A 23,562-nucleotide genomic window follows, 5' to 3' on the forward strand; every position below is an offset into this window, starting at 1 on the left:
CGCCCTGTGGTCTGACACATATTAAGACTTAACTCGGTACTGGACAGAGCAACTGCAAACATTAAACCTAAACAGAAGAAAAACATACTATAAATATTGGATGTTTTAGTCACAGATTCACAATGTTCAGATCCCTTTCACTTATATTAAGTAAGTAAATTTTATTTATAGAATGCTTTTCATAGACAGGGAGTCACAAAGTGCTTCACAGTACAGAATACGATTAAAATACAATACAATAAATATAATTAAATACATTAAATGCAGTTAGTTGTAGCAGCCCTGAGTCAGTTTGGGTTAAAAATGCCTGCTTGAACCATTCCCAAATATACCAACCAGGGCTGCACAGTCAAAGTAATGAAATACACACATCCATACACAGTGAAACAGTGAACAGTCCAGTGTTCCCAAGGTGCAACATCTTCCCACGTCAGTCAATCTCTGCTAGTCAAATGTTTTAATATTTTGCAATTTACTATTCTATGCTGTAATATTCAGTTCATTTCTACTCGTTATACAATAATGGTATAAAGTTAACAGAGAGGATCATCACATCATAACTGCCAGTACCCTCAGGTGGCTAACTGTGAGGTCTTTTTTTCCCACAGACTTTGCTGGCTTTGTGCCGAGTCAGGGTAACTCGCCATCCTATCTCAAACCCTGGCATATTTGTCATACTTGTGTGTTAACCTCACCCTAAGCCACTGAGGTTGACCTGTTGTTCCTCACACAGTGTTTCTTCTTTACCCACAGAGATGTGAGCTGTGTCCCCACAAAGACGGAGCCCTCAAGAGGACCGACAACGGAGGTAGGATCCCTCCTCACCTACTCACCCACATTCGCCTCTTGTGTATTTTGTCATTAATTGCATGTCACCGGCAAGTTTAAGGGGGTGTGAGCGTGCTGGGAGAGTTATGTTGCTGTTTGTTGTGTGCGCTGCCTCTCTGTACCGTCCTTGCCAGTCCATGTTTTATGAGTATGTGTGAGTGTGTGTGTATGTTTATGAGGGGGCGGGCCAGGATGGGTATAGTGCATGGCCTGTGAGGAGTCTCCTCTAAGGGTTCATTGGGAGGTCAGCTTGGTGGAGACTGTAAATATTCTGTGTGTATATGTGTGTGTGTGTGTGTGTGTGTGTGTGTGTGTGTTTGAGTCCGTCAGAGAGAGAGGCACAGCTGTGGGATTGTGTCCAGGCCTGCAGGGAGGCATCAGGACAACACTAACACACACCGTTTTACTACTTTCTCTTTTATTTTACCCTTCCCATGACCCCTCTCTCCCTCTCTTCTTCTTCCTCCCATTTTTCTCTCACCGTCTCTTTCCCCTGCACTCTGTTTCTCCGCTCTTGTCAGTTTCCTTCACTTGTTGATCTGTGTGGTAGTGACTGTTGATTTCAGGTGGGACAGTAATAAAGCAGAGCAACGGGATTTAGTTCTGAAATGGGCATTTGATCCAGAATCTCGACATGTAGCGGGCAGTTAAGAGACCCACAGAAAGTTTACAGATGTCCTCTCCGGGCCGTGGTTGCATGTCTTCTCTTTTTTTCCATTCTTAGGGTGTGGATAATCAGTCAGATGTTGGTGTTTTCTTATAGCAAGAGACTGAAGATGACAACATTCAAAGGAAATGAAAACTGCTCTGGAGGTTAGTGCCAAGAACATCCAAATATTTGACGGTGGTCTGGATTGTTTGAATTAGTGTTGGATGCTGTTTGATTATTTTTGATTATATGGATGCGGTTTCACTGTACACGGGGTTTGTTACCTGCTATGCTAGTCTTGTTTATTTTTATTTATTTTACGGTTTCATTAGTGAAGTTGCATCTATTTCCATCTGTAGTGCAGTTCAGGTTTGTTGAAGCTGCGAAAACTTTACAGTACAAGGGATGTTCATATCAGATGTTTCATTTTTATTTGGGGGGGTAACAGTGTCAGAGCTTAGTTTGAGAGGAAGGCTTTGCCACTTTTATAGTCCTGTTTATAGGCCTCTTCCAGATTCTTGGAGGGACTTCAAACAACAACATGCCCCCATTTCACACCCGCTCCCTCCCTTCCGTCCGCCCTCTGCCCTCCTCCCCTGTCCCGCTCACCAGGTCAAAGGCAGGTTCAGGGGTTCAAACTGTAAGTTTAAGCCTGTTTTTGTTTCCGCTATGGGGAAAAAACAGACACCTCCAGCATGGCAGGAGACTCCCACTCCATTGACCTCCCGTTCACCTCCTTCAACTCCTCCTCAGCTCGTCGTCAATTCTGTTGCCACTCCACCATGCCCCGCTGTCATTCTACCGCCCCCAGTTTGTCTCACTGACAGGCAGCTGTGTGTGTGTTAAGGCTCAATAAATGGCTACTTGGAAGATTAACTACCAATCTACAAATTAAGGCATTTACGGCTCAAGGTTTCAAAGTTGAACTATATGTGTAATAGTGCAGGGCAGTGCACCACATGAATCTCTATTCCAGTTATAATTTTCCCTACTGTGTAATTTTTGATATACTGGCAACAAAACAGCAAGTTATATATATTATTTGCATCAAGAGGTGCTTTAGAATGATTGTCCTTATTGTACTGAGAAAAGTCACCGATTAACTGTGCACACCTCTCTTACTGACAGTGACTGCCTTTATAACAAAATAATTTACTCTTTTTTGCAACCTTTTGAATTAAACATTTTATATTAACCAAAGGCTGACTGTACTTGAGAAAATGTAAGTTTTCTTGTATGTTTAATAAGCCATAAACTCAGGGCTGCAGAATGTATCAATTCAGAATTGCAATATCAGCCTGTGCAATTATGTAATCCACAAAAAATTTGCAATTTAAAGGTTCAGAACTGGGAGGATTTAACGTGACAAAAGTGCAGAAGTGTGAAAGAATAATCACAACCAGCGTTGTCTGGTAATATTTTGGATGTAGTGACACTGAACAGAGACGAAACACTGTATAAATCTTGCATAATGGAAATTACTATATCATTCTTTATTAAGTTTTGTATTTTTTTTCTGTAGTTTTTTGCAATTTCATGCAATTTAAGTTCATATGGTTCTGCTTTTTAAATGAGAAACTTCCATTTCCAAGTTGACTTAAGTTAAATGTTGCAATAACAGTCACACTAATTGCAGTCTGACTTTTCACCTGTTCATACAAAATGTCCCTGAGCTATTGATGCAGTTTTCTTCTTCTTCTTCTATATTTAGAAAGGGAATAAAGGCAGAAAACCATATGGATTTTTTCCTCTGATTTGTGTGAAGGCTGAATGTTCTTGTCTTTGTGTCTCTGCAGGCTGGGCCCATGTGGTTTGTGTCCCTTTACATACCTGAAGTGGAGTTTGCAAACGTCTCAACTATGGAGCCCATTGTACTTTCAGTCTGGGCCACATGAGCGCTACAACAGGTAAGAAGCATGTCTCAAACCATCTACTGTAAATATATAAATGTTAATATATAAATAATAGGTTTGTTACAGAAGTAAAGTCCTCCTTCCTGACTGTGTTTCTGTTTGTGTGCGTAGACGTGTTACATCTGCGAGGACCAGGGCAGAGAAAGTAAAGCAGCCACCGGTGCCTGTATGACCTGCAACAAACATGGCTGCAGACAGGCCTTCCATGTCACATGGTGAGACCGTTCACACCACATTAACCTCATCGAACAAAAGTATGATTAGTTTTTTCTTGTTTCCTTCTTGCAAACTCAGGTTAGACGCGAACATGAGTATAATAACGTGTTGTATTCTGGTTTCTGTTAAGTAACTGATGAGTAGAGCAAGTGGTTTATAAACTTGTTCAGCTTTAAACCCAAAAGACAAGTGTTGCATCTCCTCAGGGCCCAAATTTACAATTCATTGACAATTATGTCGTGAATTACTTCTTTTACATTGTTTTTATCTCATTGCATCTTTTTCCAGAATCTTTTTTTTTTTCATCTTTTACATTGTTTAAGTAGTTTTCTTTCCAGTTACTTCTAAATCACATCTAAGTTTCTCCTGTGTTTCACATTGTTTTGTTGGGGTCAACATTTCGTAAACACCTCCAGAGATCACTCTTCTCTTGATTAATAAAATGAGTGACCCATTCCGGACCCTGACCTTATGTTTAGGAACCACCGAAATACAACAATAACACTGAATATTAATTTCAACAACACAAGAGGAAATATTTTATGGTGTATTATTGTCTGTGCAAAAAGTGCGAAAAAATGTTTTTTTTGCTTCCTTCAACTCTTTTGTCTTTTTCGTCATCGCAGTGCCCAGTTTGCAGGGTTGTTATGTGAGGAACAAGGATCAGATGCCGACAATGTCAAGTATTGTGGATATTGCAAATACCACCACAGCAAATTGGTAAGTGTTGCTTCGTATTTGTTATATTTGTTATGTTATACTCTAAAGCATGGCTTGTAATGCTTAAAAGCTTTAACAACTTAACACATAACTTAATAACATAGCGTTATTTATATGTAATTCACCACAGTTGAACCATTTTTGTAAACATACCTCTGCAAAGTGAGAAGAATTTCACCTTGAGTTTCATTCTCAGTTTAATGGACTACAGGTTAGGCTGACTAATCACAGAACAGACAGTTGTTTTTAACACATTACAACCATACCATATTACTTTTGTCTCCAGCACATGACAAATCTCTAACACTAAGTTTTTATTAGACCCATGCATACACTATCTTTCCCACGAACTGAGCCCTGATCTCAGTTTTGATTAGAGAAAGTCACTGTGACTGCTGTGTGTGTTGAGGTCATTTGGCAGCCACAGAGTTGGTTAGCATGTGACTTGTATGTCCGAGGCTGTCTTCAAAGTGGTCTGTTCGCAGGATGTTTTATGTGTTTTTTTTTTCGTGTCCTCCTAACTGTGAGCCGGGATCACTTTCTAGACATAACACACATATTGTACATACTGGCTTTACAGTAACACAGCGAGGAATACTTTTCATCTCAACTCTGCCTTTGCACTCAATAGCATACTTCTTTTTCCTCCCTGCAACATTTCTATCCCATTCATTCCTCCTTCACCCATTTCTTAATCCAGCTTCATTGCACATCTGCTTCTTTTATACACAGCTCATTGGTCCATCACTCCGTGCCTCTCTCCCACCTGCTCTTTACCTTCCATTTACTCCTTTCCATCTACTCTTATACTTCCTTGCTTTGTGATTCCTCTAATCTCTCTATCAGTGACCCATCATGTTCTACACTCCCTCATGTATTGTTTTAAGCCCAGACTGGCTACAGACTTACGGGTTTACAGGTAGTGGATGTCGGCTTTCATCGCAAGCTGAAATAGGGCTAAGCAGGGCTAAATTGTGGATTATATACTTTAAATTCTACATAAAATAGCACCTGAGTGATTTATTTCTGAACTGTCTTATCAGTAGGTTCCTTTTTTCGTCAGTTTAACTGGTTTGGTAGAAGCTGTTGTGTAGAAAGAAGATGTGTTTTCAGTGCACACAGTCAGTCATTGAAGAAATCTGCTGTTTCGTCACAGTTTTAGTTCCACCTCTCCAACAAGTTAACAACCTATCTCACATGTATGTGTGAACACACTCTACATCGGTTGGGGGGAGGAGAGCAAATATATAATCAAGAATGTGACAGAACTGTTATAATATCTGGAACAGTGGTGGGATGGAAAGACTGGACAGGCTGTATAATGCCAGCATACAAACACACACATATACACACACAACACACACCACATGACATTTTGCAATGTTAACAAACGCTGATGGAAGGACTCATGCTGTTCATATTGATCGTGTACGAATGGCTTTGGATGGTGGGGACAGTAATGTCCATTAACGGGATTGTATGGATGACAGGAATGCACGAGAGGGGGATCAATGATGAAGAAAGCAGATGTTGTTAGCAAGTGGGGTTTCATAAATACCACTTGATGGATGTTTATGCCATGTTAGAAACATAGGTATTTGACCTGAGGTCAGTAGCCAAATCACATTTCAGACTTAGATTAGGCTGTTTAGTCTGTTGCAAAGGTTTCTCATCGGCTCAAGGTTTTACCTATAGTACGTATGAATCATTTCCTCCATTTCAAAACACGGTAAATCAGCACATTGATCCATGTATTTAACTTTTCCAATCAGCTGCAGTCTTGAGTCAGATTCTTGTCGCGATCAGTAAATGTTGCTTGTTCCTCAACTCCTAATGTCTCTTCTAAACAGCTGGCTGAAAAATTTAGCCTTCTCTCAAGGGAAGGCACTGTTATGTGACCCTGCATGCCATAGAGCTGATGGAGACACACATTCAGTGGGTGCCTTATTCAGGCCAGTCTGACAAGTAGCAGTCAACTGTTGAAGACCTGCCCTTTGAAAACAGGCTGGATGTGCACAGTCCTCGATCTATGCTGGAGATAATATGCCTGTATTTTATGATGTAGTTGTTTATCACCATGGTAACACACACTATGTGCAGGATCAAGCTGGTGTTGGGTGAGATTGAAAGGGCAAAGCCCCTCAGTATCATCCTGGGATGGTTTAGGGCTAGTTTAAGCAGACTGCAATGTAGTATTTTTAACTGTCCCTCCATCCTGATTCTATTTTTGAATAAGGTCATCAATGGTTTTATCTGATCCTTGATATTTTTATACAAGTAACGGCCCTATTATGTCTTTCAGTTAAATAGTTAATGAAAACATTCATTTTTGTTGCTCATAGAGACCAATAAGATTATTTTTATTAGACTTTTGTAACCAATGTTCATGGATAATGTCTTTTGACTGTTTTTGAATTTTTGTTTTTCTTGAGTTCAGTCAGCTTTTTTTTTAGTTTCAGTTTGTTTGATAGTTTTTTAATCAAGAGTTTTTTTTTTGGGTCTATAATTTAGCCTCTTTTCTATGGACTTCAGTCCAGTAACTTGGAGTTCCTCTTTACCTTTTAGCGAAGGAGCAGGGGCCGTGGTAGTAGGTCTCAAGCTTAAGGTGACTCTTCTTCCTCTCAGTGTATGATAGACCCCCCAGAACAGGACAATAAGGTAGACAGCCCTCAGATTTACCCTCTGTTTGCCTCCCACCCATACCAAAATGGGTTTCCATCCAAATGTGTTTCACAGAATTTTCAGGAAATCAGCAAGAGAAAACACCAGTTTATTTTATGGTTGTAAGAATGTCAAGAGTTGGGTTTTCCATTATCATCATCATCATCACCATCATTATGGGTTAAAAACTTGCCAGTGTACATATTAGCCACATTTTACACAGAGATCCCGGAAAAAAAAGGTGAGATGGTGATCCCACCTTTTTTCCATTACTGGACAGATTTCCACAGCCAAGCCAAAGGAGTAACAGAGGTGAGACAGGCTGGATTTACACAGCAGACCTGACGTTCCGGAATCAGCGAGGCATTTGCGCAGGGTAATAGTGGTGATGTATAACTTCTGTGGTGGAAATACCCCGAGCATAGCGGTGTTGCTAACCCCTCTAGAGTTTGGCCCTCTTTCATTGTTCCACAAATGTTAGCATGATAGAGTCCTCCGCCCAAAGTGACAACAGCCCATGATCTTGCTGTCTCCCCAGTTTTGACATCTTTCTGGCTGCGTTGATATGTTTGTTTACTGTACATGGCCCGCGCTCATTTTTAAACCCCCCAGGCGAGGGGGTCACACACACAATACGTCATCGAAATGACACCTTGGTTGGGAACAAGAGGCACTCTTTTTTTCAAAGTGTTCCGGAATCATGATTCCACCTTTATCACAGCTCTGTTACTACCTCCAGAGGCGTTACAGAGCCGTGACAGAGATGAGACCAAATGATCCCGCCATTTTGTTTACACAGACGTTGTTCCGGAATAAAGGTGAAATATTCCCGCAACTGAAGTGCTGTGTAAAAGGGGCTAATGTTTCGAACAGTACAGCCATGAGGAGTTGAAAGATGTAAAGGTTGACAAAAACTAAGCTTGGTTCGTTCTCTTTTCTCGAACCAAACTGGTGCTGTAGATCATAGAAGGGAGTTTCAAAGTCTTTGCCTCAGATGTGCTTCTGAAACTCTTCATAAATAAAGGTGTTTCATTGGTGTTTCTATCTAATGTGTGAACTCGGACCCACAATCTTTGCTAAATCTGTTCGCATTACACTTATTACAATTACAGTTTATCAATACACCAACTGTTCCAAGCATGAACTCTTTATTAACTATTAGGTTATTTATTTATTTATAGGGATGTTTCTAAGTGCAAATGAAAAATGTGAATGATAACAGCTGGATGGAAACACACCTTGAGATGCCACTAGAAACATAATGATCTTACTTTACAGTCATCATGATGTTAAAGCCTTGAGTTCACTTCACTTCAGCAGATTGTTTTATTTCCAAAGGGTTAAGTTTCCAGGGTTTGATATTGCATTTAACGACAGTGATATTACGTGGTGATAGTTACCAAAGCCACCACAAAATCCTCTTCCCTGACATCCTCTGATTTGAGAAAAATGAAGCTTGAAGGTTGTAATGAGTCGATCCCTATGGAGCTAAAGCAGGTTTCTTTATTTATTAATTTTTATTAAAATCTGGCTCCCCATTAATTTTTATTCAGAAGAAAAATCTTTGCTATAGATGTTATACTGTATGTACATATGATATACATATTCAGTGTCTGTGTGTCCTTCAGTTTTACAGTGTAAGGCTTAAAATTCACAGAGAAGGCCTTGAAACAGCGCTGAAATGTAATATTATAGATTCGGTATGCATTTGAATTACTTTAGCTGCTCATATGTCTGCAGTGCACCTACACCCACTAGTGATCGCAGCCTTTAATGGATGCTACATTAGTGGAGTTAATCAGTCACGCCTGTTAGCAGAACATGTAATCACAGGCTGCGTAAAATCTAAATTTACAGGAGGTGTCAAGTCATCGGTTCCACTTTAGTTTTTTCCATGTGTACCGAGCTTTGTCACAACAGAGGAGCTCAAACTGAATTTGCCCCCCCACAGTTAAATGGAGCCTGATAAAAGTACAGTGCTAACAGGAGTCACGAATAGTTCTGATGGTTGATACTTAATCTAAAACCGTATTAGTGAGTCTGCATAGATAGTCATAGCGTTCAGTGCAGTAATACACGTCATCATTATCGGCCAAACTCTACAACAATGTTCCCCAGTTTGGACAGTGTTTCAAAAATGCATCCATCCTCCCTCACATTTTGAGTTTAATGATCAGAAGATCTTCATTGTCCCCTTTCAGAATGTGGATTTGACTCCACGGGTTGGTGTCGGTGCATGGAGATGGGACTATCAAGCACTCATTATGAACAGGATCCTCACAAAGTGCATTACAGCAAACAAATGGCAGTTAAGCGATAAAACAAGCTCATGCAAGTTCTTAAAAACGCTCAGGGATGCAGTGCGAGTACGTGTGTAGAAACTTGGCCAGACCTGTTGTCAGCTGCCAACCACGATCACCATCTTCGCTCTTTATTCAAAATATACAGAATTACCACCTGAAAAGATTACACTGATGCTTCAGTCACTTAATTTGGATGACCTATATCCAAAATACTGTTAGAATGAGTCTGGAGATAATTGTTATGGTGCATTTTTATAGGTGTTAGTGGGTCCCAGAGTCACCTCCACAACTCTGAAACTGGGTGAAATCTGCTCGTCCATTAACCATTAAGTTTGTCACTTGAGAGACATAACAACTAATTGTCCTCATCTACTTGATAAAATACAGACTATCTTTGTTTTTGTTTTTTTCAGTACAGATCTTATTTTTTATGCGTTGTAGATCCCCATTTTCCTATTTATTTCAGTTGTTTTTTTCTGCTGAGTGATATGGAAGCATGAAGGAAGCGATGGATATGCTATTGTGTTCATTCATAAATTAGTGGAAGCTGAGCTGAGCATTTGGCATGTTGTATTTGAGTTTAGTGTGTTGTTGTGGTGTGTGTGTGTGTGTGTGTCACAACGCTAGTCTTAGAGCGTGTGTGTCTGAGTGCATGTGCCCTGCATACTATTCAGTCCCGACTGCCCAGGCCTTTAGTAATACCGCCTGATTTGCATTAGTTAGAGTAACCCCCACGTCTCACTCACTCAATCAGACACACACAGACACACACACTCACACTCCATATCCACATTCCAGGGTCAGAGATCAGTAGCACAGATGTGTGTGTACATCTGTACATGCATTTGTTACGTGGATCGGAGGCTCAGATGTATACCCACCTCATGTTAGACCCTGCAGTCAAACTCCAGCAGGGGCTTAAAGATCCCCCACCCCGGCCACTCAGAAACAGCCTGCAGGAAACACACACACGCACACACTCACACACCCGTACCCACTCACACACAATGGATGGTCAGAAATCCTGCAGGAAACCACACAGGGGAATTCCTGCCAGCCGGGGAGATGATTTTCCCCCTTACTTCCTGTTCCTCAGTTTCTCCCCATCTTCCTCCACTTCTCCTCAGCCCTCCTCCCCTCGCCTTCACTTCCTCGGCACTCATTTGTGTGTGAATTTACTATTTTCCTAATGTATAATCTTGGCACTTTAGCAATTAAAATGCACAGATTGCTTATCAAAACAATACATGTAGCTGCTTTCATTTACATGTTGGTAAAATGTCACCTTACACACATTTGGCCATGAAACGGAAGCCTTTTGTGATTCTATAAATGTACAGGTTGACAGTGTGATTGGATTAATTGTGCAGCTTTTGCTGAAGTAACCAGTAACCTCATAGAAAATAGTACATATCAGTATGGGCAGTCATGAATGAAATAATTTCTATAAAAAAAATTCCAGGTTGCAGCTCTATTTGTATTGAGTTGAATAGTTTTAAATGATTAATTAGTTTTTTTGCTGAAGAATTTGGCCCTGTATAATTGCAAAATGGAAGCTTTTGACTGTAGAATAAGTATAGCATAGCATATAGTATATTATTGCTATAAAAATATTACAGCCCTAATTTGATATGTGTTTTATTTAAGAAGTGGTCGAGTGAAGAGAAAAAACACCGGACACATTCTGCGATGGCTGTTGCAAGGATGTAACTGATGAGTGCGTTTCCCGGTTCAGAGGCCCACAGTCTGCGTTGGACATAGACAGAGAGGATTCCAAACCGCTGTTGTATTGCTCATTGTTCAAGCGTTTGTTGATAAATAGACGTAGCCCTCATCCTCTGCCTCACTCAATTTACCCCACACAGTCTCAAAGACCACTTGGACATGTCAATGATCAGGCAGCTAATGGTCAGCAGGAGAGAAAGAGGGAGAGGACACGCTAAAAGGCTTTGTCTCTCCCTGTATAATCAATTGACCTGATTGATAAGGGTGGTCAGGGTTACATTGTGTGTGTGTTTTGTTTCCCACGGCCAGTGCGTCGGGTCGGTGTGTGTATGTGTGTTATCCGACCCTCGCTGCTCGACCTGTGTCCATCAACACCTTCCTCTGGAATGTTAATGAAAACAACAATGGAATCCCCAAGAATTGACCTCTCTCCAGTATCACCTCTACTTTTTTGTCACAGTAGATGCTTTTTAAGAAACTGTCTCAGTTTGTGAAATCTGTGAATGCCGCGGTCTTCTCATTGGTCTCGTGTTTCCAGGGCTCCGTGGATGAAAGTGATTCTAAAGATTAGCTGAGCACAAATGTGGAATAATTGTACAGACAGTAGTTTGTCTCATTTGTCATGGGATCCCTGAAATCCACTAAAAAGGGTCATCAGTAGGGCAGCGTCACAAACACAGCTATTAGCAAATAGCCTTTGGTGAGTCTTAATTTAAGTCTTTATGGAGCCTTGGCATTCATATTTCAGTGGTAAATGTCATATTTACAGGTAAATCCATGTATGTGTATGTTAAATAGCATAGTCAGGATTCCACTTTCTCTTTTCCAGTGGAATTTCTGGAAATGGCTTATTTACCAGAGAAATGTCAGACTGTTTAGTCACGTTTTAGTAAACAGTCAATGTTACAATGCAGATATAATTACTCCTTGACAAAAGAATAACAGTAACCTCAAGTTTGTTTGAATATTTAATGAACAGTAATGATTAAGCAAAACAAACAGTAGTGTTTTAATACTGCTGTTCTCATTTACATACGTTTCTGTTTTGTCATGTCAGATGGGGCATCTAGTAGGAAATAATAAGTATATCTCTGCAAATACATATTAAAATTAACCAGCAGTCACTTTTGAAACTATTTCAGCTGCTGCACCATGGCGATACAAATCTTAATTATTTTATCGCCAGGTCGTGAACAGACAAAATAAACATGTACATTTTTGGTTTTATTGAAAGTTAAATAATTCATACAAAATCAGTTAGAACAAATAGAAAATTGTCTCACTCCTGTCCACATGAGCTGGAAATAAAGCACTCAAAACTGGTTTTCTTTATTAATTCTAAAACCCATATATATGCAGTATTAACAAACAAAACAGCTCGTACAGTCGTGTTAATGTGCATTAGTTATTTTAAAATATATGATTATACTTAGGTTTAAAATGTATTATAACAGGTAAATAGGTTGCATATTTTAATTTCTGTTGAGCAATACAGGTCTCCAGATGAAGCATTAATGTCCATTTTCCATTTAGTTATTTTAATATCAATTATAAAGCAAAAATGGCATAATTGAATAATTTACAATATATTGCCCCAAAAGAAAGAACAAAAAGAATGAACCGATTTCATTACGCAATACTTTAATAAGGAAAAGCAATAGAAAACTCCAGCCAAGTCACAAGTATTCTACTCACAATCGACTTTTATTTCCTGTCTTATAAGTGTTCAATGTGGCCACCACCTGCAGCACGGACAACATCAATGCGATAAGAGAATTCCTCCCTGATGCTTATCAGCATATCACGATCCACTGAGTCGATCACTGTTGTTATTTGATGTTTAAGGTCATCGAGGCAGCCATTCAAAACTTAGAAAACTCCTCTTTTCAAATAGTCACTGACTCATTCCATGACGATGCTTGAGAACTGAAGCAATGCGTCTGAAATCGGTTCATTCTTTTGGAATAACCCTGTATTGTGCAGCTCTAATATCAGTACTACATCAGTAAAAAAAGTACTGAAAGCACAAACAGGAAGTAGCGTTTTGTCAAAGTGTAATACCAGACGATTTATGACAAACTTAAAACAGCAGTTGCTTGATATATCAGAAGTCTCTCTAGTGTTCCCAACCAAGTTAATGGTATAGGATGTTTAAGAATCATCATTATATAGCATATGCATATAAAAAAATTTTACAAATTGACAGAGGCATATAAACCATGTTGTGTTTTCACCTAAATTAAAGCATAGCTTCACACGGTTTCAGCTATCGGTAACTTCTAAGACAGGAGTGGCTGCTGATTGTGTCAGCACGTCATGGCCAAAGTGGACAGTCAGCATTATTAGCTTACCAGACATTTTTCCACACACATTTTTAATCCATGTGTTTTTTGGGTTTTTTTTTTTCAGTTATTATTCACTGACAAATATTTTAGTTGTAGGGGCAGTTTACTTGTTCCCCTCCAGAGCTCCAAGTGTTCAGTTGAGAGGAAGTCAACATGCAGAGAGGGTACAGTGGAGCTTCCATCCCCAGAATAAACTGGCGATGTCTGTTAACTGCCACTCTTAGAGGAAGTCTGGCTAAACTGTCACCGGCCTCCATGCAATCATTCCTCAATGAGACCCCGAGGGGAGACGAGGGGGGAGGAGGAGCAGGTTCTGGTGTCTCAGAATTGTCATGACACTGAGCATCACAAGCATGTTGAGTCTCATGTCGTTTCTCAGGATCGCTGCATATTTTCACCGCCTGTCTGTTACAGCGTGCGTGTGAGCGTCCCATATAAAAGTGTCTGTGAGTCTACATGCACCTGTCTGCCCCCCCCCACACACCCTACACCCCCCCGCCTCCAACACACATACACATGCAGGAGGTGTGAGGGAGCGGGGGGGGTGGTGTGCGTGAGGTGTAAATGCGCTGGCACCCAGTAGCCACCTCAGGGGTGCGAGAGGAGGGTGGCAGCGTGCGGTGTGTGTGTTAGCGAGGGTGTAAATTGAGCTGTGATGGTCCAAGAAAAGAGGATATGATTGGATGAAACGAGGAGACCTTGTGTGCTTCACGCAAGGCACTTAGACTCACTCCACTGTAAACTGCGGCACGCCGAATTCCTGTTGCCTCCTGCCCTGTTTTTATCTCTCTTTCGTCACTGTCTTTGTGTTAGTGGATCTCCAAGCTTTCATCTCAGACAGTCCCTTTGAAATGCAACGCTCCCTCTTTCTCTCGCTCTCTCTCTTTCACTAAAACAGACATACTCACACACTTCCTTTTCTTTTATGCAGTATCCTAATAACACACACCTTAGCCTCTCTTATTTTGGCTGTTATCTTGAATGTATATCCACTATGTCTTATTTTCCTGCGGTTACATTACCGGTTTTCAGATGTTTCCTAACACACAGATGGCTAGAAGATAAAGGTTGTAGGAGGTCTGCTTTTCTTTGTTTCTCTCCTCACTACACTCATGTCTTGAGCAGCTTCACCCATCTGTTTCTCCTTTTTTTCCCTTTTTACTTTCCCTGCTCAGAAACACAGGAGCGGGATAGACACAAACCGAAACATAAGAAGAGCTCCATGGACATGTCGCCCTCCCTCGTGCTTCCTAACATCATGGTTCCAGACAAGGTGAGGGCACTACCACAGTAGTCACTCCTTTGTCTGTGATAGGTCTGTTAAATATTGAAAAAGAAGTGTGTGGCCTTGAATTTTTGGTGCTTCCTTTCTCGACTGGCATCGCTCTGATAATCTCAGTCCCTATTCCGACCCTTGTCATTCTTCCTGTCCTCCCATTTTCCTTTCAACCGTTACTTTTGTATCATCCTCCTTCTCATCTTCCTCCTCCAGACTTACAACAGCAGTGGCCCAGGACCAGGAGTTGCCTCTCTGCCCGCCTCCGCACAAAAGCGATTGGACGACGGCACCGCCCGTTTTACCAACGCCAACTTTCAGGAAGTGTCCTCCACTCACTCCGTCGGCAGTTCCAAGGATAGCTTGGCTGCAGACGTGGGAAAGGTGGCGGCTGAGGCGAAAAACAAGAAGAACAGCGGCGGAAGTCACGCGGTGGACAGAGGGGTGGCCGCAAGTCTCTCACATCCTCAGGGAAACCTCTCCCCTCTGCCGTGGTCACCATGGCAACTTCCTCCACATCTGCCGCTGTTTCCACCGGGCCTTTCCACCAAGGTGAATTAATGACTATAAATGGTCCTGTATGTTAATTTCCCGCAACTGGGATTTAACCCTGCTGTTGTAGTAATGGAAAGCAATGACAAATCATTTTGTGTTGCTCTGCCCACCCACCAAAATAAAAAAACTATTAAGTGTAGAACATATGAAATTATAGTGGTGTTATTAAAACTTAAGAGTGTGACTCATGTGTGTTTCATATGTGGTGCGTTGTGTCATTTGCTGGATTTCAGCCAAGCCTTAGAGTTAGTGTGTGGCAGTGATAACAGTGTTTCGTCTGGACTGGCCTCTGGCTCCTGTAATCTGGGGCGCTGTCTGGGAAAAGACCAACACACACATATGCACACACAAACACATGGAAAGATACAACATGCGGTGAGGTCAGGACCCGAAAGGAGTCAGTACTTACAGTGAACTCCTGTGTTTTGTCCTATCAGAACCTTGGAGACCTTGTCATGTGTATTTGTGTGGGTCTAGCAGAGATATTGTGTGCTTGTGTGTGTGTGTGTGTGTCCAGCCATTTGTGCTTTTTCAAGGCGATTCCTCTGTTGCATGGGAGGACTGCATGATGAGGGAGGCCTGACTCTAGAGCAGATAAAGGACAGATAAATGCTTATTTTGGTTATCGTGTTTGTGCTGCTCCCATGATGATAGACAGTAGAGTATGGATACGTTCCAGCTGCACTATGTGTCTTTTGTGTTGTCTTTCATTCTGTTTTACTCATCGGCCATTCTCACTTTTACTCTGTCCATCTTTCACCTGTCCACCTCTCTCTCAGGCCTCCTGCTGACCAGCGCCAGCAAAGCACCTTCTGCTTCTTCCCTCCTCTGCTTCCTAAGTTTCACTGATTCATCATTGCGTCCCGGGCTGGGGACAAACTTCTCTTCCCCCCGTCTTTCAGCAGCTGCCTCGTGAAGCCAAGCTCAGAGGGTGGAGTCTCAGAGGGAACAGCAACACTCTTGGTTCACTAATGTCTGCTACTACAGCTTCTGCAGGTGCCATATGTTCATTAGTTTTAGCTTCGCTCACATTCAGTTCCTGGAGTTGTTGAAAGTCGACTTCAAGCGATTGTTTAAAGTGATACTGCAATATTAATGCGAGCAAAGTTTTCATAAAGAAATTAATTGATAATGAAGGAGCAAATCACCGGAAACAGTAATTGACCAAATGAGGGAGTTATTCCTCGCCACTGTCACCAGGTCTTTGCTTCTGGAGGATTCTGTTGGGTTGCTGTAAATTGGCTTAAGAGTCTGGTTTAGACCAGCTCTAATTGTAAAGTGTCATGACATAACTAACTAACTAACCATCCATATTATTTATTTATTTAGTTATTTATTATTTATTTAATGTTTTTTTTAACCAGGAAGTCCCACTGAGATTAGAAATCTCTTTTGCAAGAGAGAGGTAACAGCTATACAAAGTCAAAAGTATATAAAACACATATGATACACAATGAACAATGAAACAGAATAACAATTATTCAACCATAATGACCTCAAGAAAATGATGTTTGAATAAATAAATACATTTATCAATGAATTTGATTTGATTTTGAAATGATTGAAGTAATTTTGTTTGGGCTGGTATACGTATAATAGTTGTTTTTTCTTATCCTGCCATGATAGTGAACAAAACATCTAGCTGGTCTGCAACTACTTTAAATAAATATAAATATAAATAAATAAATAAATAACTCAACTTCTTGAAACTTTATTTGGAATTTTATGACTTTTGAAGACCATTTTTCAATTAATTGAGAGCACTGTCTGCAAGGACTCACTTTTGCAATATTTATCAGTTGTTTGGTCTAATTTATTCAAAACCCATATGACAGAGGATGTTCTTTGCTACTTGATAGTTTTCTTTGTCTCTCTTGCAACAAACACCAACAAAACTGCATGCATTATACTATTCAGTTCTGCTTTTGATTATTTCAGTGGCGGGAAGCTGTATGAGAATTCCCACAGTCACACAGCCAGCAGACAGCAAGCCTGGGTGGCTCCACTGGCTACAAACGGCCCCAACCCTCCAGCTCAGGACCAGGGATCGGAGGAACAGCAGCGGGAGGAGGGGAGGATGGGGTGAAGAAGAAAAAGAAAGGCAACTGGCGAAACAGATTTGGACCATGCTTCACCACAGATGTGAAGCCTTCCGAACCGGCTCCCTCCCTGACTCTGCCCACTTCGTCCACAGCCAACACCTCCTCCTCCACCGCCTCCCCTTCGTCTTCTTCGTCCTCGTCGCTCTCAGGCCGGCCAGGCTTAGCGTCCAGCAGCGGATTAGGAGTGGGAGTGGGAGTGGGGGGAGGAGGAGAGATGGGCTGGGGGTCATGGGTGTCAGCGGTGGGATTCAGAAGTCCCGTCACTCCTCAGGAATGGAAGTCTCCAGAGTGGGAGCAGCTCTACAACCACCATTCCAGGTGAGATATTGTAGATGCAGGCAACTTGCTGCACAGAAAACACAGTGGTGATGACACAGTGTAGCAAGCACCCCAAATAAAACAATAAATTATACAAGAAGTTCACATCCCATCAGTGAGGTAGGATTCCAGATATATCAGCCACTCATGCAATCCAGGCAAATTCTGCCCTCTTTTTCTCACCAGTATTTAATCAAAAGGGATTTTAGGAAAGGGGAAATGACATTAAGCGGCATTATTGAAGCTTTTTTTTTTTGTCTGACTCAAGTCCATCCCTGGACTTGTGTTGCCACTAACTGGTGATGAATTAAACATAAATGGATATGGACTGCCTTTCTGCAGTGAGGTATTAACATTGCCTATCACAAATGGCAGGATTTGACACACCTTTTTAACTGGCTGCCGGCGTGCGTGCATGAGTGTGTGTATGTGTGAGCGCACGTGTCAGAGTGCAGGTCTATGTGATAGTCACTCACACACGTGGAAGTGGTCTGTATGTGTTTTTTTTTTTTTTTTTTTTTTTCATGGTGTTCAGTTGCTTGGCAACTGTCTTTATGCTTTGGAGTTCCCCTCTGCTGATGGAAATGGCTTGGTACAACCACACATCCCACATCTCCCCTTTCTTCCAGAATTACCCTTTTGTTTCTCCCTCTCGCCTCTCAACAGCTCTCTCTTACCTGCATTCTGCTCATTTCTCAAATCCAAACCTGGTTGATGCATTTTGCAGTTGAAGGTCTGCATGTGCTTGTTCGATACCAACTGCGCACATATCTGTTGAATTGTAATACAATCAGACACAAATGAAAACAGTAGATATGTTATATTTGGTAGATATTAATTCTTGATAATTGTGATCAATTGATCAGAAAGCTGAGTTGGATTTTCTCATTTTTAAATATTTTACATGAAGCTTTGTATATGACTACCTCGTGTCTCTTTGTCTGATGCTTTGGCTATTTTTAGATCTTGTTTCGTTCTATAAGATTTTTAATGTATTTGATGAATGACTGATTTAACTTCTTGTTAATTGTAATTAAAATATATAATTGTTAGTGACCAATATGTCAGCACCAGGTAGTAGGCCTAATTAAGCTGTTTTTGTGTTTTTAGCTGTGTAATTCTTGAAGTATAAAAACTGATGTGTTTGCTTAGTAGGGGTGCAAAACCTTGACACAGATTAAAACATTTCTTCATTTAGTTTTTGTTTCGTAGATTTTAACTTTGTTGACTCTGTTGATATGCTGTAACAGAATAATATACTTAATCAAAATACAGACTTTGTCTGCATGGTGGGCCTTTTGATAAATGCTTTCATTGACTAATTTTAATTGGGTTAATTTGTAGGAACAGAAAATATCCCCATCTTATAAAAGGCTTACAGCAGTTGTTTGTTTTAATTTGATGGTGTCTAAATTATAATGATTATATCATAGCATAGCCTAAAAGAATTGTTGGTTCCCAGTGGCACATGTGAAAGTGTTTTTTTTTCTGAGGTGTATTTAGCAGATCGTCTTTATTTCAGCTGCTTTGACCATGAGTTGCTCACTGACTTGAGGACAGGCTTTAGTTCTTTTCTGAATTTAATCTTTTGCAGCAGTGGTGGTTGAGAATAATTTTGTTTGCAATTCCCGAGCCATCTCAGTTTTTGGTTTTTGTGCCTTTTCTTAAAGTGATGCTGGCATTTCTGACCACATCTGGTAAAAGAAGATAGGAAAAACAGTGGCTGCTATGTATGGCTGTGCATTTAGTGTGTGTGTGTGTGTGTGTGTGTGTGTGTGTGTGTGCATGAGAGAGAGAATCATGTGTTCATGTTCCTACTGTAAATATTGGTTGAGGGTTAATGCAGGGCAGTAATGGGGAGGATCTTGGCGTTTACCCCCCACCACACCCCCTTATTCAGTCCTGTCTGCTGACTCCACTGTGCTGATGGATAGTTAGCCTGATAGATGTGTGTTGGTGGGTGGGGAAAGGCAGGAGGTTAGATTTTGGCTAGGTTAATGTTTGACAGCAGGGGGGTCACTGATGGGATGAACCAGCTAGTAGATCACAGTGGGTTTGTGTGTGTGTGGGGGAGGAAGAGACATTGGGTGGACGTGAATTTATTCAGCCTCCAAGAGGTGTGCATTAGTGTGAATTAGAATGAGAAAGAACATGCACATAAAATATTTAATTTTTGTCTAATTATGATTTTATGTTATTTGATTTTTTTCCTCCACCCTTTCCTCCGTAATTATCTGCTGTGCCTTCTCGTTTCACCAAACACACACGAAGAGCAGAAGTTGTGAAAACCAGGGAAATATTAATTCAGCAGCATATCATTTAAAAACCAAATGAAGCTCATTGTTAAAATAAGAAGTCAGCATGGGTAAAGTCTCCAAAAGGTCCTAATAAATTCATTGAATAAATAGTTTATGAATAAAAACCTGCTTGTAAATTAGATGTGAATATAGAGAAATGTGTATTTTGTCATGTCAATTCTCACTCTATAATTATTCACTTTTAAGAATTTTTAAATGAGATTTTTTTCGGTTTTTGAAATGTCATAGTTTTTTACATTTACAATTCACAAATTTGCGTCATACAAAATTAAATTGATATGAGCTATGTGTTTTGTGTGTTTTGTAGTCGATGAAACAATTCCAAGCTCACTATTAAAGAATGAAGTTGAGGAAAAACAACACACACTCACTGGCAAAAAGAACACACAATATCTAAAATTAAGAAAACCTGTCTTTTATGTGTGTGTGTGTTTTATTATAAAATTCTTTACAATTTTAAAATGTTTGATGAAATAAAACATATTTAATTAAAATAAATAGATCCCTCCTAATTGACGCCTTACCTGCATTTGGTGTGTTTTGGTTCATCCTGTTCGGAATTGTATTTATTTTATTTTATTTTATTTTATTTTATGACATTTCGCAATAATTCAGACGTGTTTACACACACACACACACACACACACAGAGATTGATGGTGTGTGTTTGTAGCGCTGTTCCCTCTACACATTGCCGTGATGTTTAAATACATTTATGTTTGCTGGTAGAAATTTCCTGGAATAACAAATGTGTCCACACAGTCTTCAGTGTTTGTCTCCACATTCCTTTTTTAAGCCATGATTAAATGACTGTCGACACTATTTCAACAACAACCTATAAGGTCCTGGTATTCAGCATTGACCTGCTACTAACATGGAAATTTCCTTTAAAACAGAATTTGGAGCAAGTTCCAGGTCCAAACACTGATTCAGCTGTTTAATAACAGAGTCTGTTACCGTCCACTTAACCCCCTTTAAATTGACATCATAGTTTTCCGATTCAAGATAAGACCATCTTGAACTAATCAAGGTGGATATTTTTGAAGCTTACAGACGTACTGACTGGGACAAGGAGAAAAAAAAAAAAATAGACGACCGATGGAGGAAGTTGTGCTTGAGGGGCTTATACACTTATTGATCATACACATAGTTTCTAAGTTTTACAAGCGTAGGCATGTGTGTTTTACAGATGCATGTAGGGAAACTGGTTCTGCTCTGTCTTTGTTTGTTGTTTTAGTTTTCAATTAGAAAAGGCACATATTAATTTAATTTGACGATTCTCTCTGCTTGAGTTGTAGCAATTGTGAAAAAATTGCACCTCTCAAAATTTATCTGTACCTTTTTAATTTTCACAATGCTTAAAAATACATGCATACAAATAATATTTTATGGTTTAGATTAGCCATTTTATTCCAGAAAACCAGCCTAAATATAAGTCTAAACTGAGTGTTTAAAATCAGCCACACCTTTTATAGTTTAAATTTAAAATGTATTTTCTGTTCAGCATACTGTACCACTGGCATTTCATTTAAGATTTGTTAAATTAAAATCCATATTATTTCTTTAATATTTCACATTTTGCTGTGTTATTAGGACTTTTATTGTGCCACCCCTTTTCATGTGACCCATTTCATCAGTTGTGTGAGCTAAACTGCGCTAACTGTTTTTTTGGCCTCTAATCCAGCTGCTGAAACTCTTGCAGGAGCACATGCCCCCTGAGCCACGGCAGCCCTGCTTTGGGTATCAGTTTTTCTGGTGCATATTACAAAGCGTTATAAATAGTATGTAGGCCCATGTAGCATTTGTATCTCTCTCTCTCTCTCGTTCTCTCCTGCTCGGTCCTCTCTCTCTCTCTCTCTCTCTCTCTCTCTCTCTCTCTCTCTCTCTCTCTCCTCTCTCTCTCTCTCTCTCTCTCTCTCGTTCTCTCCTGCTCGCCCTCTCTCTCCCTCCGACCCCTCCCCTCCTGGAACAAAGATCTCTTGTTCCCCAGTGATGTGTGCTGCCCTGAGCCATTCAGGCTTTTGTGGGACTGAGGGGCCCTCTCTCCCCCCTCCACGGCTGGGGTCAAAGGGGGGCAGGGGCAGGGCTTATCCCTGGTTAGTGGGCGAGCACCGGGGTGTGTGGAGGGGGGGTGGGGGGTGGGGGGTTGAGAGAGAGAAAAGATAAGAGTGTCGAGTGTGCATATGTGTGTGAAAAATTAACAATGTGTAATATTCATGATTTTTGGCAAGCAGAACTATATATATATATATATATATATATATATATAATATTTATTTATTTTCATTACAAAGAACCATGAGCAAACATGAAGTCAGGGGGTGTGATAGTTTTGTCTTCCCAAGTTTATGCCTCCAGTTTGTTAAAGTAAATGAAAATCTATATTATATTGCATTTCTTTGATTCGTGGTCCCAAAGGTGTTTTGTGCATCTGTTTCTGTACTTTTAAAATAATTAGAATTCTATTATTTACACTGACTCAGGTAGATCATGAAGAATAAATATCTATACCTTTAAAATTTTTGTAATGGACAATAGATCTGAGCACCACAGCAAAGATAATTAGATGAATATAGTTTATGGTGTTTGAAAATTGTGAGAAAGTTATAAATTAGACCTTTTGTTGCAGCTTGTTTGTTTCTTGTGATATATTCAGTAAATGTTTCTCCAGTTATTGCCCATCAGTGTTCCATCATTTAATTTTTTTTTTTTTTTTTTTTTAGAAATTATTTATGTGAACACCCCCACAAGAGCTGCTTTTTATTATTATAGCTGTTTACTGATACTGCATGGTGTAGTTTTTTTTTTTTTATATATATATATATATAACTATTTTGAATTGAGTTCAAGAAAAAATAAAGAGTATTTTGGCTCAGCCCTGATGATGAAATGGATTTCGACTGTAACTGTGATTCTGTTCAGGTGTTTTCTCTGGTGCGGACGGGTCATCGTCAGGGGCAGGAGCTGTTGCCGTCGGTGGAGCCGGCTCAGAGTTGTCACAGCAACAACAGCCCACACCTTCCTTAGCCCCGCCCTCTCCATTCACTGCCACGGCTCCGCTAACCAGCACAGCCTCGACACACGTGAGTCCAAAAACACAAACTTGAGCCTACATTAAACACACACTTATAACACACACACACACACACACTCACTCTTCCCATCTCACAAAAACACACACATGCAATTCTGTCTATATGTGAATTCACCCACATCTCTTGCATCTTTTAGGTGAAAGGCAGATAAAGTGTGGGAACAAATAAACTAGAGTACGCTAATTAAACATCTTCCCTACCAAATCTCTGAACACTATTATTAATCCACTGCATGTTAATTATGTGTGAAATGTGTGGGTCTTGACCTTGAGTGAAATGCGTTTTCTCAGCAACTGCTTCTGTAGCTGACTGACATGGTGCACCTGTAGAGGGGCTCTGTGGTTCATTTAGAGCACAACATTTCATTGAGGTATTTATCATTCTGCAGTCTAATTTAATAACAGTTATGGCTGTTCTGTATTAGTGGCGCATCAAGGTGTTTCATTCCTGCAAATGTTTGAAAAAACGTTTTTAGATGTGATCAGTAATCTGATGCACTGTGACATAAAGATTATTTCCATTTCGTCCCTTATTTAAGA

The 23,562-nt window shown here is 40.3% G+C and overlaps 1 protein-coding gene across 1 annotated transcript in view; it reads left to right on the forward strand.

Moving 5' to 3' along the window:
* Window positions 1–23,562, forward strand: part of mllt10 (MLLT10 histone lysine methyltransferase DOT1L cofactor) — a 49,873-nt gene that overhangs the window by 12,083 nt on the left and 14,228 nt on the right. The window contains 19 exon segments of the mRNA XM_030123050.1: window positions 754–808; window positions 3,274–3,293; window positions 3,295–3,354; window positions 3,356–3,383; window positions 3,500–3,605; window positions 4,233–4,326; window positions 6,892–6,984; window positions 8,242–8,248; window positions 14,542–14,633; window positions 14,853–15,066; window positions 15,069–15,188; window positions 15,971–16,075; window positions 16,078–16,149; window positions 16,152–16,185; window positions 17,127–17,167; window positions 17,170–17,489; window positions 17,492–17,546; window positions 17,549–17,611; window positions 22,851–23,011. Coding sequence (XP_029978910.1) covers window positions 754–808; window positions 3,274–3,293; window positions 3,295–3,354; window positions 3,356–3,383; window positions 3,500–3,605; window positions 4,233–4,326; window positions 6,892–6,984; window positions 8,242–8,248; window positions 14,542–14,633; window positions 14,853–15,066; window positions 15,069–15,188; window positions 15,971–16,075; window positions 16,078–16,149; window positions 16,152–16,185; window positions 17,127–17,167; window positions 17,170–17,489; window positions 17,492–17,546; window positions 17,549–17,611; window positions 22,851–23,011 — 1,740 coding nt within the window.

The sequence above is a fragment of the Sphaeramia orbicularis genome, chromosome 20 (genome assembly GCF_902148855.1).
Source record: "Sphaeramia orbicularis chromosome 20, fSphaOr1.1, whole genome shotgun sequence".
Classification (NCBI taxonomy): Eukaryota; Metazoa; Chordata; class Actinopteri; order Kurtiformes; family Apogonidae; genus Sphaeramia; species Sphaeramia orbicularis.